The sequence below is a fragment of the Globicephala melas genome, chromosome 6, assembly GCF_963455315.2.
Source record: "Globicephala melas chromosome 6, mGloMel1.2, whole genome shotgun sequence".
Taxonomy (NCBI): Eukaryota; Metazoa; Chordata; class Mammalia; order Artiodactyla; family Delphinidae; genus Globicephala; species Globicephala melas.
Genome location: NC_083319.1, coordinates 24,531,654 through 24,547,550, shown reverse-complemented (window position 1 = coordinate 24,547,550; position 15,897 = coordinate 24,531,654). Strand labels below are relative to the sequence as shown.

General features: G+C 39.7%; 1 protein-coding gene across 2 annotated transcripts in view; it reads right to left on the bottom strand.

Moving 5' to 3' along the window:
• The window catches only part of TMEM245 (transmembrane protein 245), a 104,450-nt gene that overhangs the window by 36,569 nt on the left and 51,984 nt on the right, over window positions 1–15,897 (bottom strand). For both annotated transcript variants that reach the window (XM_060300652.2, XM_030859075.3), the window contains 3 exons: window positions 15,092–15,182; window positions 3,976–4,074; window positions 1,454–1,585 (listed from right to left, as the gene is read on the bottom strand). In XM_060300652.2, coding sequence (XP_060156635.1) covers window positions 1,454–1,585; window positions 3,976–4,074; window positions 15,092–15,182 — 322 coding nt within the window. The remainder of the gene's footprint in view (window positions 1–1,453; window positions 1,586–3,975; window positions 4,075–15,091; window positions 15,183–15,897) is intronic.

The window sequence follows — 15,897 nt, the reverse complement described above, 5'->3', positions numbered from 1 at the left end:
TTGTTGTTGTTGTTGTTTTGCAGTACGCGGGCCTCTCACTGTTGTGGCCTCTCCCATTGCAGAGCACAGGCTCCGGATGAGCAGGCTCCGGACGCGCAGGCTTAGCAGCCATGGCTCACGGGCCCAGCCGCTCCGCGGCATGTGGGATCCTCCCGGACCGGGGCACGAACCCGTGTCCCCTGCATCGGCAGGCGGACTCTCAACCACTGCGCCACCAGGGAAGCCCTAAAGTTCTCAGTTTTAACTGCTAATACAATAAGTATCAATAGAACCTACATCAGCAAAAGCTCTTTGGAGTCCTCACACCAAAATCTGAGAGCCACTGGACTACAGAAAACAGAGGGAAGGGATTATCAAAAACAACATTCTTAGAATTGAAGGACATGAATTTCTAGATGTAATTACAAACTGTTGTAGCTACATTAGGCCATTGGGAGAAAGGGAAAATGTGAGTGCAGGGATGGGTGAAGGGACTGGGTGAAGGGACCAAAGGAGTCGTAAGAAAACCCCAAGGGAGCTGTAAGGAAGCACTGAGGGACTTGTATCTTCATCTTCCATGTTAGGAAGCCAAAAGATAATATTGTAAAACCAAGAAAGAGCAGCATAAACATTATTTAAGAAATTTAGAGGTAAATACACAGAGAAAGCTAAAAGAATTGAGAGCTCTTTTTGGAGAATGAGACTGAAGTGGGGAAGCACAGAGCAGGGTCACTGCTATTTTTTATTAAAAACCTTAAAACATTTTTGACTTTAAGCTATGGTCATCTATTATTTTGATAAAAATTAAATTTTAAAAATATCTAGCACAGCAAACCTCCACTTTTATTAACATGATGAGAGTTACACGTTTATTCACAAGAGAAGTCTCCTCATCTCTGTGAAAAGCCACAGACCAAGATACCTCACAAAGTAGGCTATGGAATGAAGAATAGTCGCTGAAACTTGGCAACACGGCAAGCTGTTCCTTGCTGCCTTTGATCCTTTGGTAAACAAGGCAGAGGTGGGTGGTGCATGAGGGAAGGACAGGTGGGATGATAATAAGCGAAGCCTTTAAACATCCAGTCTCTCTAATGTGACTGGAACCATATTTCCATCTGCCAAAGGGCTTCACCCACCAAAGGTGGCTCCCTCTCTAGTGGTCCAACTGGGAACATTCTGGTCAGCCTAGGGGACAAGGATACCATCTCAGAATCTGAGAGCCACAGCATTACGTGTGCTACCTGAGTCAGCATCTCTTGGTTACTCTTCAACCACAGAGGAGGCATCAGGGAGTTACACCTGAGGCCTATGGCTTTTGGACATCTTTCTAGTGCATTTCGAACTCTCCAAACTGTAAATGTCATGGCATTAAAAACAGGGTACCGAAAGGCCTTTCAGTGTGTGAAGAAAACTGGGAATTAGAGTTTCTGTTTTTGTTTCTAAGTCCAGTTTAACTATAAATACTATTTCTTACCGAAAGAAATGTCTCAATGTTCTCATGGACAAAGGAAGCGATATCCTGCCAGTCCAGAATGTCTCCCAGCCAGCTATTCTGACGACTTATGTGCATCTTGTGTCCTTTGAGCCTTCCAGAGTGCGTTACATTCTATGGAATAGAACAGTTCAGACATGAAATCTCCATCTTAACCTAAAGAATAGGAGGTAAAAATAGCCTATTTTGTTTTAGGTCCACTTGAGCAATTTAGTAAGTGCACAAAGGTGAAAAACTTTTTATTATTTAAGAAATCAACAAAGAACTCCACCGAAAGACCTGAAATATATTTTTCTGTTTACATTCTAGTTACTGTGTCTCATTCTAGCTTAAAAGCTTCCCTTCTAAGTACGTTCATGAATACACTTTACTCGTCAGTATGTTCAACTGAACAGGAACGCAGCAGATACTTCCATCTTATTTTTCCCTTTTAGCCCCTCTAACCTTTCTCTTGGTCTCCCAGTTTTGCTTTTTTCCTCCTTTGCTCATCTCTCTTATTACTCCTCCATACACGCTAAAGGAAGCAGAGGGGAAATATGAAAAAGTACAGCTAAAACCAATATAATGTTATACGTCAATCATATCTCAATAAAACAGGGGAAAACAAGGGTCGGGGGGAATGTAGCTTGTCTATCTGGAAGAGAATTACATTGGCAGAAATGCAGGAATAACAGATTTGAAAGAGTGATGTGATGTATAAACAAAGTGACTGGTAAGGTTAAAATTTAGAAATAGAAGTAGATTCTTAACATTCTTGTGTTTCCATTCTCGCACTTTTTTCAAACAGCACTGTGATGCCTGCCTTCATTATGCAATGAAGACATTAGATCCTAGTAAAACAGGTAAAGAAAGCAATGCACTTACCCACTTACAAACCTATGCTTTTAAAACACTGACCACCCTGGCCCATAAGTGAAGCTCAAAGGGGGTGAGGGACAGTAAAAGCTGTTTGTCTGTAAGCAGAAGCCCCAGAGTCAGCAGAAGAAGTGGATACAACCTTTCCAATAGTCTGGCTCTTCAGCAGATATCTACCCAGAGATCCCCCAGTTAGTTTTTTTTTTTTTTTTTTGCGGTACACGGGCCTCTCACTGTTGTGGCCTCTCCCGTTGCGGAGCACAGGCTCCAGACGCGCAGGCTCAGCGGCCATGGCTCACAGACCCAGCTGCTCCGTGGCATGTGGGATCTTCCCGGACCGGAGCACGAACCCGTGTCCCCTGCATCGGCAAGCGGACTCTCAACCACTGCACCACCAGGGAAGCCCGCCCAGTTAGTTTTAACTCCCAGTTTTGGAAAGCCACAAAAACCATCACTGTTCCTTCGACTCCTCCTGGGGCAGGAGTACACAATGCCAAACAGGTCACTGAGCAACAAATTCAAATTTAAATCAAGCCCTCCTACCCCCAAACCCCAAGTTAAGAGATTTATTTATGTTTCTCTTCTGTTTAGATCAACCCAGGGAAAAACCAACCACGAACTCTGCCCCACTCTACCTCCTTCCCCTGGATGGGCATCTTCCACAGCACAGCTCCTAATGGCCCACAGGCCTTGCCAACGCAGTGTACAGAACAGCCTGGCACAACCAGCTGCTTTCAAACCATCATTTTTACATTTAATGAAAAATGATACTATTTTTCGTCATAAATTCTGAAATTGGAGTACATCAGCACAAGTAGCATTAAAGGTTTACTTAAAATAAAATAAATCTCTCTAAACTTTTGGATCTATTTTCACTTCCTCAAAGAGAAAAGTTCTTAGTCTGAAGCTGTATTGTCCCAAATAGTAGCCACTACCCACATATGGCTACTGAGTACCTAAAATGTGGCTAATCCAAAAATGGAAAAAATTATATATATAAAACCTCATTAATTTTTTTTATTCATTCCATATGGAAATGACATATATTCGGTATACTGGGTTAAGTAAAATACATTATTAAAATTAATTTCACCTGTCCTAGTTTTTTTTTAAATGTGGCCACTAGAAAAATTAACATGTATGACTTGCATTCATTACATTTCTACTGTACAAATCTGGTCTAGAGGATGGGATGCTGTTGATGGTAATGAACAGAGGATGGAATACTGATACACCAGAGACTGGTGGGTTCTGCCATGGAGACTAATCATCAATTCAAGCTGACTTTTAGTGACCTGAGGTTTAAGAACCTGCAGCTTGGGCTTCCCTGGTGGCGCAGTGGTTGAGAGTCTGCCTGCCGATGCAGGGGACACGGGTTCGTGCCCTGGTCCGGGAAGATCCCACATGCCGCGGAGCGGCTGGGCCTGTGAGCCATGGCCGCTGAGCCTGTGCTCCACAATGGGAGAGGCCACAACAGTAAGAGGCCCGCATACCGTAAAAGAAAGAAAAAAAAAAAAAAAAGAACTTGCAGCTTAAAAATGTCAATAAATAAAACCCCAATGTTAACACAATCCTACCTAGTCAATGAGCCCATAAAATAAAAGGACACTATTAGTTTACAACTGAAATCCTTAGCTAAAATAACTTACCTTTACAAACCAAGAATGATACAGTCTGTCCCAAAGTTCTAGCACCTGCTTTTCAATTACAGCAGTATTGTTCACCTTATCTCCAAGAATTTTATGAAGCTGGAAGAAATACAGATATAATCTGGTTTAATATTTCAGGCAACAATTCAGTAAAATTAATACATGCCGGGTCTTTATATTTGTACCAAATCAAACTAAAATGTTCCAGCCTATTTAATTGCCTCTAACCACATTATGTTCTTTTCTTAAACTCTACTTCTCAATATCCCCAGTAAATTTCCTCTCTCCCATCTTTTTGCTTCTTTTTTCTTTCCTTTATTCTTAGGTCTCTAAGAGAGCTTCTTTAGGTTTTAAGAGAATTAAGCCATGCTTACTGACTTTTCTGACCTTAAGTGCCCTCAGTCTTCTCTGCTAGCTTACTCCTCTGAGCTTTAAAAGCTTAAGTGCTGCAGGAATCTACCTTTGGTCCTCTTCTAGCTATATTCTCCCCTTAGGCCATGTTATGGGCTTAATTGTGTCCCCCGCCCCTAAATTCTTATGCTGAAGTCCTAACAGCCAGTACCTCAGAATGTGACTGTATTTGCAGATAGGGTCTTTAAGGAGGTAACCAAATTAAAATGAGATCATTGGGGTAGGTCCTAATTCAATATTACTGTGTTCTTATAAAAAGAGGACATGGGCTTCCCTGGTGGCACAGTGATTGAGAGTCTGCCTGCCGATGCAGGGGACACGGGTTCGTGCCCCGGTCCGGGAAGATCCCACATGCCGCAGAGCAGCTGAGCCGGTGAGCCATGGCCGCTGAGCCTGCGTGTCCGGAGCCTGTGCTCCACAACGGCAGAGGCCACAACAGTGAGAGGCCCGCGTACCGCAAAAAAAAAAAAAAAAAAAAAAAGAGGACATTAGGACATAAACACACATAGAGGAAAGACCATGTAAAGACAAAGGCCATCTATAAGCCAAGCTGAAAGAGGCCTCAGAAGAAACCAATTCTGCTGACTCCTTGATCTTGGACCTGTAGCCTCTAGAATTGTGAGAAAATTAATTTATGTTGTTGAAGCACAAAGTTCATGGTACTTTGTTATGGCAGCCCTACCAAAACTAATACAGTTCATCTCTACCAATCACATGGGTACTATATGATATTCAAACTTCCATCTACAGCCCAGATCTCTCCCTTGAGCTCCAGCTATGTATGTCCGACTGCATCTCTACTTAAGATATTTAATATGCCCTGAAACAGAATTACCAATCTACATGCAACACCTACACCGCACTACCACCTCCAATTCTTTTCATCTAAGTGTACAGCTATCCTTCTAGTTGGACAAACCAAAAACTTCCTTCCCTTGCACTCCATAACCAATCCATGAGCAATTCATGTCAAGACAACCTCAAAAACATATCCCAAATATGACAATTTCTCTCAATTCCCACTTCTGCGATCTTAGTCCAACTCGTCAACATCTCACCTGGACTATCAGAATAATCTTTCAATTGGTCTCCCTGCCTTCTTCATTCTTGCCCACTCCTCCATAAAGCAGCCAAGATGAGCTTTCAATATCCTAAATCTGGTCATATCCCTGTTTTAAAGTCCTCTGTAGCTAAATTAAAACCCCAAGTTCTTTATGACCTCAAGGCTTGTCTCATCACCACATCCCCTATTCCAGCCACAGTGACCTTCCTTTCCCTCATTCAAGCTCCTTCCCATCTCAGGGCCTCTGAATTTTCTATGCCCTCAACTTGAAACATTCTTTTCGAAGACCTTCATAAATTGCCTCCTTCTCACCACTCAAGTCTTAGTGAAAACATTACCTTCTCAGAGGCATTCTCTGGCCATTCTAGCTAAAGCATCACTTGGAGTTACTCTCTACCACATCACTCTGTTTACTCTGGTCACAGCACTTTCAGATCTGAAACTTTTGTTTGCACGTTTAATGCTGGTCTCCTTTCACCCGGAATGTAAGGCTCTAGGAGAGCTGTAACTCTTTCTGGTTTATTGCTTTTCGCCAGCATTTAGAACAGTGCCTGACATGTTTGTGCACTGGCTGTCATCTTCTTCATTCTTGTCATCAGAGAAGGGACACAGGAAATGCACTCATTACTTATTCTCTTGCTGTATCAGGGCAGTATCTCTAGGTACAAATTTTAAAAAGAGAATACAAGTAGAAAGGATAGTTAAAGCGAGGATGTTGTATGACACAGGCCTAGAGCCTGTGCTCTGCAACAAGAGAAGCCACCGCAATGAGAAGCCCACGCACAGCAATGAAGAGTAGCCCCCACTCGCCGCAACCAGAGAAAGCCCATACACAGCAACAAAGACCCAACGCAGCCAAAAATAAAAATAAAAAATAAATAAATTTTAAAAAAAGAAAAAGATAAGGTGACCATATGTACATGGGTTTATCTCTGGGCTTTCTATCCTGTTCCATTGATCTATATTTCTGTTTTTGTGCCAGTACCATACTGTCTTGATTACCGTAGCTTTGTAGTATAGTCTGAAGTCAGGGAGCCTGATTCCTCCAGCTCCAATTTTTTTTTCTCAACATTGCTTTGGCTATTCAGGGTCTTTTGCATTTCCATACAAATTGTGCAATTTTTTGTTCTAGTTCTGTGAAAAATGCCATTGGTAGTCTGATACGGATTGCGTTGAATCTGTAGATTGCTCTGGGTAGCACTGTCATTTTCACAATGTTTATTCTTCCAATCCAAGAACAATGTTTATTCTTTCAATCCAAGAACATCTCTCCATCTGTTTGTATCATCTTTAATTTCTTTCATCAGTGTCTTATAGTTCTCTGCATACAGGTCTTTTGCCTCCTTAGGTAGATTCCTAGGTATTTTATTCTTTTTGTTACAATGGTAAATGGGAGTGTTTCCTTAATTTCTCTTTCATATTTTTCATCATTAGTGTATAGGAATGCAAGAGATTTCTGTACATTAATCCTGCTATTTTACCAAATTCATTGTTTAGCTCTAGTAGTTTTCTGGTAGCATCTTTAGAATTCTCTATGTATAGTATCATGTCATCTGCAAACAATGTCAGTTTTACTTCTTCTTTTCCTAGTTGGATTTCTTTTATTTCTTTTCCTTCTCTGACTGCTGTGTCTAAAACTTCCAAAATTACGTTCAATAACAGTGGTAAGAGTGGGCAACCTTGACTTGTTCCTGATCTTAGAGGAAGTGGTTTCAGTTCCTCACCACTGAGAACAGTGTTGGCTGTGGGTTTGTCATATATGGCTTTTATTATGTTTAGGTAGGTTCCCTCTATGCCTACTTTCGGGAGAGTTTTTATCATAAATTGGTGTTGAATTTTGTCGAAAGCTTTTCCTGCATCTGTGAAATTATCATATGGTTTTTATTCTTCAATTTGTTAATATGGTGTGTCACGTTGATTGATTTGTGTATAATGAATAATCCTTGCATTCCTGGGATTAACTCTACTTGATCACGGTAGATGGTCCTTTTAATGTGCTGTTGGATTCTGTTTGCAAGTATTTTGTTGAGAATTTTTGCATCTATGTTCATCAGTGATATTGGCCAGTAGTTTTCTTTTTTTGTGACACCTTTGTCTGGTTTTGGTATCTGGGTGATGGTGGCCTCACAGAATGAGTCTGGGAGTGTTCCGCCCTCTGCTATATTTTGGAAGTTTTGAGAAGGAGAGCTCTTCTATAAATGTTTGATAGAATTTGCCTGTGAAGCCATATGGTCCTGGGCTTTTGTTTGCTGGAAGATTTTTAATCACAGTCTCAATTTCATTGCTTGTGATTGGTCTGTTTATATTTTCTATTTCTTTCTGGTTCAGTCTCGGAAGGTTGTGCTTTTCTAAGAATTTGTCCATTTCTTCCAGGTTGTCTATTTTATTGGCATATAGTTGCTTGTAGTAGTCTCTCATGATCCTTTTTATTTCTGCAGTACAGCTGTTACTTCTCCTTTTTCATTTCTAATTCTGTTGATTTGAGTCTTCACTTTTTTCTTGATGAGTCCGGCTAATGGTTTATCAATTTTGTTTATCTTCTCAAAGAACCAGCCTTTAGTTTTATTCATCTTTGCTATTGTTTTCTTCATTTCTTTTTCATTTATTTCTGATCTGATCTTTATAATTTCTTTCCTTCTGCTAACACTGAGTTTTGTTCTTCTTTCGCTAATGCTTTAGGTGTAAGCTTAGGTTGTTTACTTGAGATTTTTCTTGTTTCTTGAGGTAGGATTGTATTGCTATGAACGTCCCTCTTAGAACTGCTTTCGCTGCATCCCATTGGCTTTGGGTCGTCGTGTTTTCATTGTCATTTGTTTCTAGGTATTTTTTGATTTCCTCTTTGATTTTTTCAGTGATCTCTTGGTTATTTAGTAGCATCTTGTTTAGCCTCCATGTGTTTGTATTTTTTACAGTTTTTTTCCTGTAATCAATGTCTAGTCTCATAGTGCTGTGGTCGGAAAAGATACTGGATATGATTTCAATTTTCTTAAATTCACCAAGGCTTGATTTCTGACCCAAGATACGATCTATCCTGGAGAATGTTCCAGGAGCACTTAAGAACACTAATGATGAAAAATTTGAAAATGAAATTAAGAAAACACTCCCATTTACCACTGCAACAAAAAGAACAAAATATCTAGGAATAAATCTACCTAAGGAGACAAAAGACCTGTATGCAGAAAGTTATCAGACACTGATGAAAAAAATTAAAGATAATATAAATAGATGGAGAGATATACCATGTTCTTGGATTGGAAAAATCAACATTGTGAAAATGACTCTATTACCCAAAGCAACCTACAGATTCAATGCAATCCCTATCAAACTACCACTGGCATTTTTCACAGAACTAGAACAAAAAATTTCACAATTTGTATGGAAACACAAAAGACCCCGAATAGCCAAAGCAATCTTGAGAACGAAAAATGGAGCTGGAGGAATCAGGCTCCCTGACTTCAGACTATAGTACAAAGCCACAGTAATCAAAGTATGGTACTGGCACAAAAACAAATATAGATCAATGGAACAGGATAGAAAGCCCAGAGATAAACCCATGCACATGTGGTCACCTTATCTTTGATAAAAGAGGCAAGAAAATACAGTGGAGAAAAGACAGCCTCTTCAATACGTGGTGCTAGGAAAACTGGACAGCTACACGTAAAAGAATGAAATTACAATACTGCCTAATACAATACACAAAAATAAACTCAAAATGGATTAAAGACCTAAATGTAAGGCCAGACACCATCAAACTCTTAGAGGAAAACATAGGCAGAACACTCTATGACATAAATCACAGCAAGATCCTTTTGACCCACCTCCTAGAGAAATGGAAATAAAAACAAAAATAAACAAATGGGACCTAATGAAACTTAAAAGCTTTTGCACAGCAAAGGAAACCATAAACAAGACCGAAGACAACCCTCAGAATGGGAGAAGATATTTGCAAAGGAAGCAACTGACAAAAGATTAATCTCCAAAATTTACAAGCAGTTCAGGCAGCTCAATATCAAAACACCAAACAACCCAATCCAAAAATGGGCAGAAGACCTAAACAGACATTTCTCCAAAGAAGATATACAGAATGCCAACAAGCACATGAAAGAATGCTCAACATCATTAATCATTAGAGAAATGCAAATCAAAACTACAACGAGGGGCTTCCCTGGTGGTGCAGTGGTTGAGAGTCCGCCTGCCAATGCAGGGGACATGGGTTCGTGCCCCGGACCGGGAAGATCCCACGTGCCGCGGAGCGGCTGGGCCAGTGAGCCCTGGCCACTGAGCCTGCACGTCCGGAGCCTGTGCTCTACAACGGGACAGGCCACAACAGTGAGAGGCCCGCGTACTGCAAAAACAAACAAACAAACAAAACTACAATGAGGTATCATCTCACACCGGTCAGAATGGCCATCATCAAAAAATCTACAAACAATAAATGTTGGAGGGGGTGTGGAGAAAAGGGAACCCTCTTGCACTGTTGGTGGGAATGTAAATTGATACAGCCACTATGGAGGACAGTATGGAGGTTCCTTAAAAAACTAAAAATAGAACTACCATACGACCCAGAAATCCCACTACTGGGCATATACCCTGAGAAAACCATAATTCAGAAAGAGTCATGTACCAAAATGTTCACTGCAGCTCTATTTATAATAGCCAGGACATGGAAGCAACCTAAGAGTCCATCAACAGATGAATGGATAAAGAAGATGTGACACATATATACAATGGAATATTACTCAGCCATAAAAAGAAATGAAACTGAGTTATTTGTAGTGAGGTGGATGGACCTAGAGACTGTCATTCAGGGTGAAGTAAATCAGAAAGAGAAAAACAAATACTGTATGCTAACACATATATATGGAATCTAAAAAAAAAAAAAAAAAAAAGTTCACAAAGAACCTAGGGGCAAAATGGGAATAAAGATGTAGACTTACTAGAGAATGGACTTGAGGATATGGGGAGGGGGAAGGGTAAGCTGGGACAAAGTGAGAGAGTGGCATGGAAATATATACACTACCAAAAGTAAAACAGATAGCTAGTGGGAAGCAGCCGCATAGGACAGGGAGATCAGCTTGGTGCTTTGTGACCATGTAGAGGGCTGGGATTGGGAGTGTGGGAGGGCGGGAGAAGCAAGAGGGAAGAGATATGGGGACATATGTATATGTATAACTGATTCACTTTGTTTTAAAGCAGAAATTAACACATCATTGTAAAGCAATTATACTCCAATAAAGACGTTTAAAAAAAAAGTGTATTCTGTTGTTTTTGGATGGAATGTCCTATAAATATCAATTAAGTCCATCTTGTTTAATGTGTCATTTAAAGCTTGTGTTTCCTTATTTATTTTCATTTTGGATGATCTGTCCATTGGTGAAAGTGGGGTGTTAAAGTCCCCTACTATGATTGTGTTACTGTCAATTTCCCCTTTAAGGCTGTTAACCTTTGCCTTAAGTATTGAGGTGCTCCTATGTTGGGTGCATAGATATTTACAATTGTTATATTTTCTTGGATTGATCCCTTGATCATTATGTAGTGTCCTTCTTTGTTTCTTGTAATAGTCTTTATTTTAAAGTCTATTTTTTCTGATACGAGAATTGCTATTCCAGCTTTCTTTCGATTTCCATTTGCATGGAATATCTTTTCCCATCCCCTCATTTTCAGTCTGTATGTGTCCCTAGGTCTGAAGTGGGTCTCTTGTAGACAGGATATATACGGGTCTTGTTTTTGTATCCATTCAGCCAGTCTGTGTCTTTTGGTTGGAGCATTTAATCCATTTACATTTAAGGTAATTATTGATATGTATGTTCCTATTCCCATTTTCTTAACTGTTTTGGGTTTGTTTTTGTAGGTCTTTTCCTTCTCTTGTGTTTCGTGCCTAGAGAAGTTCCTTCAGCATTTGTTGTAAAGCTAGTTTGGTGTTGCTGAATTCTCTTAACTTTTGCTTGTCTGTATAAAGGTTTTAATTTCTCCATCGAATCTGAATGAGATCCCTGCTGGGTAGAGTAATCTTGGTTGTAAGTTTTTCCCTTTCATCACTTTAAATATGTCCTGCCACTCCCTTCTGGTTTACAAAGTTTCTGCTGAAAGATCAGTTGTTAACCTTACGGGGATTCCCTTGCATGTTATTTGTTGCTTTTCCCTTGCTGCTTTTAATATTTTTTCTTTGTATTTAATTTTTGATAGTTTGATTAATATGTGTCTTGTCATGTTTCTCCATGGATTTATCCTGTATGGGACTCTCTGTACTTTTTGGACTTTCTTGACTATTTCCTTTCCCATGTTAGGGAAGTTTTCGACTATAATCTCTTCAAATATTTTCTCAGACCCTTTCTTTTTCTCTTCTTCTTCTGGGATCCCTATAATTTAAATGTTGGTGTGTTTAATGTTGTCCCAGAGGTCTCTGAGACTGTCCTCAATTCTTTTCATTCTTTTTTCTTTATTCTGCTCCACGGTAGTCATTTCCACTATTTTATCTTCCAGGTCACTTATCCGTTCTTCTGCCTCAGTTATTCTGCTATTGATTCCTTCTAGAGAATTTTTAATTTCATTTATTGTGTTGGTCACCATTGTTTGTTTGCTCTTTAGTTCTTCTAGGTCCTTGTTAAACGTTTCTTTTGTTTTTTGTTTTTTGGTTTTTTTTCTTTTTCGTTTCTTTTATTTTCTCCATTCTATTTCCAAGATTTTGGATCATCTTTACTATCATTACTCTGAATTCTTTTTCAGGTAGACTGCCTATTTCCTCTTCATTTGTTAGGCCTGGTGGGTTTTTACCTTGCTCCTTCATCTGCTGCATATTTCTCTGTCTTCTCATTTTGTTTAACTTACTGTGTTTGGGGTCTCCTGTTTGCAGGCTGCAGGTTCATAGTTCCCATTGTTTTTGGTGTCTGCCCCCAGTGGGTGAGGTTCGTTCAGTGGCTTGTGTAGGCTTCCTGGTGGAGGGGACTGGTACCTGTGTTCTGGTGGATGGGGCTGGATCTTGTCTTTCTGGTGGGCAGGGCCGCATCCGGTGCTGTGTTTTGGGGTGCTGTGAACTTAGTATGATTTTAGTCAGCCTCTCTGCTAATGGGTGGGGTTGTGTTCCTGTCTTGCTAGTTGTTTGGCATGGGGCATCCAACACTGGAGCTTGCTGGCCGTTGCGTGGAGCTGGATCTCAGTGTTGAGACAGAGATCTCTGGGAGAGCTCTCACCGATTGATATTACATGGTGCAGGGAGGTCTCTGGTGGTCCAATGTCCTAAACTCAGCTCTCCGACCTCAGAAGCTCAGGCCCGACACCTAGTCGGGGCACCAAGACTCTGTCAGCCACATGGCCAGGTATGTGGGGATTTTCTTGTCTTTTGGGAAGTCTGAGGTCTTCTGCCAGCATTCAGTATGTGTCCTGTAGGAGTTCTTCCACATGTAGATGTATTTTTCATGTATTTGTGGAGAGGAAGGGGACCTCCACGTCTTCCTCCTCCGCCATCTTGAAGGTTCTCCAATTCATCCATTTAAGTGTATAACTCAACAGTTTTTTAGTACATTCACAGTTATGCAACAATTACCAAAATCAATTTTGGAACATTTTCATCCCCGCAAAAGAAAACTCCATACTCTTTAGTAATCAATCCCCCATTTCTCCCCAATCTCCCTACCCCTGAAAACGACTACTCTACTTTGTTTCTGTAGATATGCCTCTTCAACACATTTTACATAAATGGATGTGGTCTTTTATGACCGCTTCTTTTACATAGCCTAATGTTTTCAAGGTTCGTCCATGTTGTAAAATGTATCAGTTCGTCCTTCCTTTTTATGGCCAAATAATATCCCAGTATGTGGATATACCACATTTTATTTATTCATTCATCAGTTAATGGAAATTCAATGGTTGCTTTTAGATATTATCCCTGTGTCTTGCAAAGGAGGATCACAAATATTTTACAATGTTTCGTAGCAATATCATCTCTCTTCAGCTGTCTTCCCTTTCAGACTCTTGAGCAAAAGGTTTCAAACCTATCTTTTCTCTAAGTAATTTGAAATTTACTTCTTTAAAATCTAAGGCACATTTCTCCAGCTATCCAAATTCCCCTTCTTTATCCTTTTCCCAAATACGTAAGAATTCCAGAATAAAAATTTCTCCTGAACAGATAATTCAAAAATTAAACGCTATGCTTTCCATAGAATAAGTCAGGCATATATACATATAAAAGTCTAAAAGCTTCTGCAATGACTGGATCTTTCTTCTATGATAGTTCTAAGATGCATATCCACATACAGTGGACCTTTGACCAACACAGGTTGGAACAGCACAGGTCCACTTACATGTGGATTTTTTTCACTAAATATGTACTACAGTGCTCCACAGTCTGTGGTTGGTTGAATCTGAGGATGTGGAACCAGGTATATGAGCACCAACTGTAAAGTTATATGGGAGTTTTTTGACCACAGAGAAGGTCAGCGCCTCTAACCACCACATTGTTCAAGGGTCAACTGTACTTAACTTTCATTTATTCAATAAATATATTTTTTAAAACTTCCATGTGACAGTTGATTTGGTTATCTGGCATGGACGCAGGAAGATTAGTAACATATTTTTCTCTTAACTTTTAAGTTGACCACAATTCCATCCTCAGGTTAGCAGATTACTGCATGTACAATGTCATTTCCAAGATACCTTTTTTCTTCTGAGATTTTGTTTTTGAATTTTAAACAAGAAATCACACACTAATACTTTTTTTCTGGCACACATCTCACTGCAACAAATCTTGTCAATCCCTAGACAATCCTAATTACTTCAATACATTAAAACTTCAAATTACCTTCATTTCCACAGGCAAAACTAGGGGGAAAAAAAAAGAGATATCCCAAATCCATATCATGGAGTCTGATCTTAGCTGTGATAACTGTGCCTTCTCCTCTGTCTTTCATCTCCCCTTCACTAAGCTTCAGCTTCCTGTCTCTACATCTTGGATCACATAAATACCCCTTCTTAAAATACACTCTTCCTTCTCTATATTCATCCAGGACCTATTATTCCACTCCTTCAAGGTTTATCTCAAGTGCCACATTAAAGCACTAAACTCAGTTCCAGGCACACACTTCTAGCATACCACAGTAGAAAGAGCACGGGATTTGGAATTACTCTTCAGTTTGAAACCAAGCTCTGCAATTTACTACATGACCATAGGGAATTTACTTAGCTTTGCTAAGTCTGTTTCCTCATCTATAAAGGGGATAAAATAATTCAGACTACAATAAGTTTCTTGGAAAGATTAAATGAAACAAATTGGAAACTGCCAAGCACAGTTATCAGCAAATAATAAAATATAATATGTGTTAATACTTTTTTCTCCACAAAGCCTTATTTGTCCACTCAAGCTTAGTGATCATTCTGTTCTAAAGCACAAATAATGAATCAGAACTATCTTGAACATGAAACAAAAGGCCTACCTCTCAGATTGTTCAGGCTATCAGCACTAATCAATATGATCATCCAGAATGTTTAATTTCATCGTATATTGCTTGTTGACTTGCAGATTTAAGCCTATCTCAAAAATAGAAATTGTTCTAAACAGAATCTCCATTTTTGCTTTATCAAAGCAAGAATTCACTACCAATGAAGACCCTGCAAAGAGAAAGCCGCAAAAAGAGGCTCTTCCCTTACCTTGTGGGTTATCCATTCTCGTCCATACTGATACACATTGTTAGCCGCGGAATTAAGGGCTCTTTGGACTACCTGAGCCTCAGGAAGCCAACTAATTTAAAATAAAGAAAGAAAAAATGAAAAACTAATATAGTGCACTGCACCAAACTCTTGGAACTCAATTTTTTAAACACCGATTAACTGACATCACACACTTTACAAATGTAATAATCTTATAGTATAATAATATGAACAGGAAATTTGGATCTCTAAATAGAGATGTGACTTGGGAGAAATTAAGAGCTTTTAAATTACTCCCGTATTTATAGATTCATTAGTGGTTTGAAGAGAATTGTTGAATATTTTCAGTTACATGGTACTACATTTTAGGGGAAAATTATAACCTGTATTATTATTCAAAAGTGTGAAATTCACAGAGGTATCTGAATAGATTCTTAATGACTAACAAACATCTATTAGGCCTGATAAAAAAATCTTGCTGGCTGCTGTGAAAACACTTTGCCACTGTATTCATGCAGGTGTCCGAAGAGCAACAGATAAAGAGGAGCTGCTGTGAGGCCAAGTCAAAGGCTTTGGCTCAGTCCAGACCTCCTCACAACCAGTGCCCTCTAGGAGACATGGGGCCAGAAACAACCTGAGCAACCTTTGCTGGGACAAACTGGGACACACCTTGGTCTTATACCAACCACGGCCTCTAAACTGAGCTTCTTGCTTCAGATATTTACTACATCAGCCAATCACTAACTCTCCTAGCCTCAGTCAAAAGGTATCCCTCAGGTGAAACCAAGCTCCTACAATTAGGACTG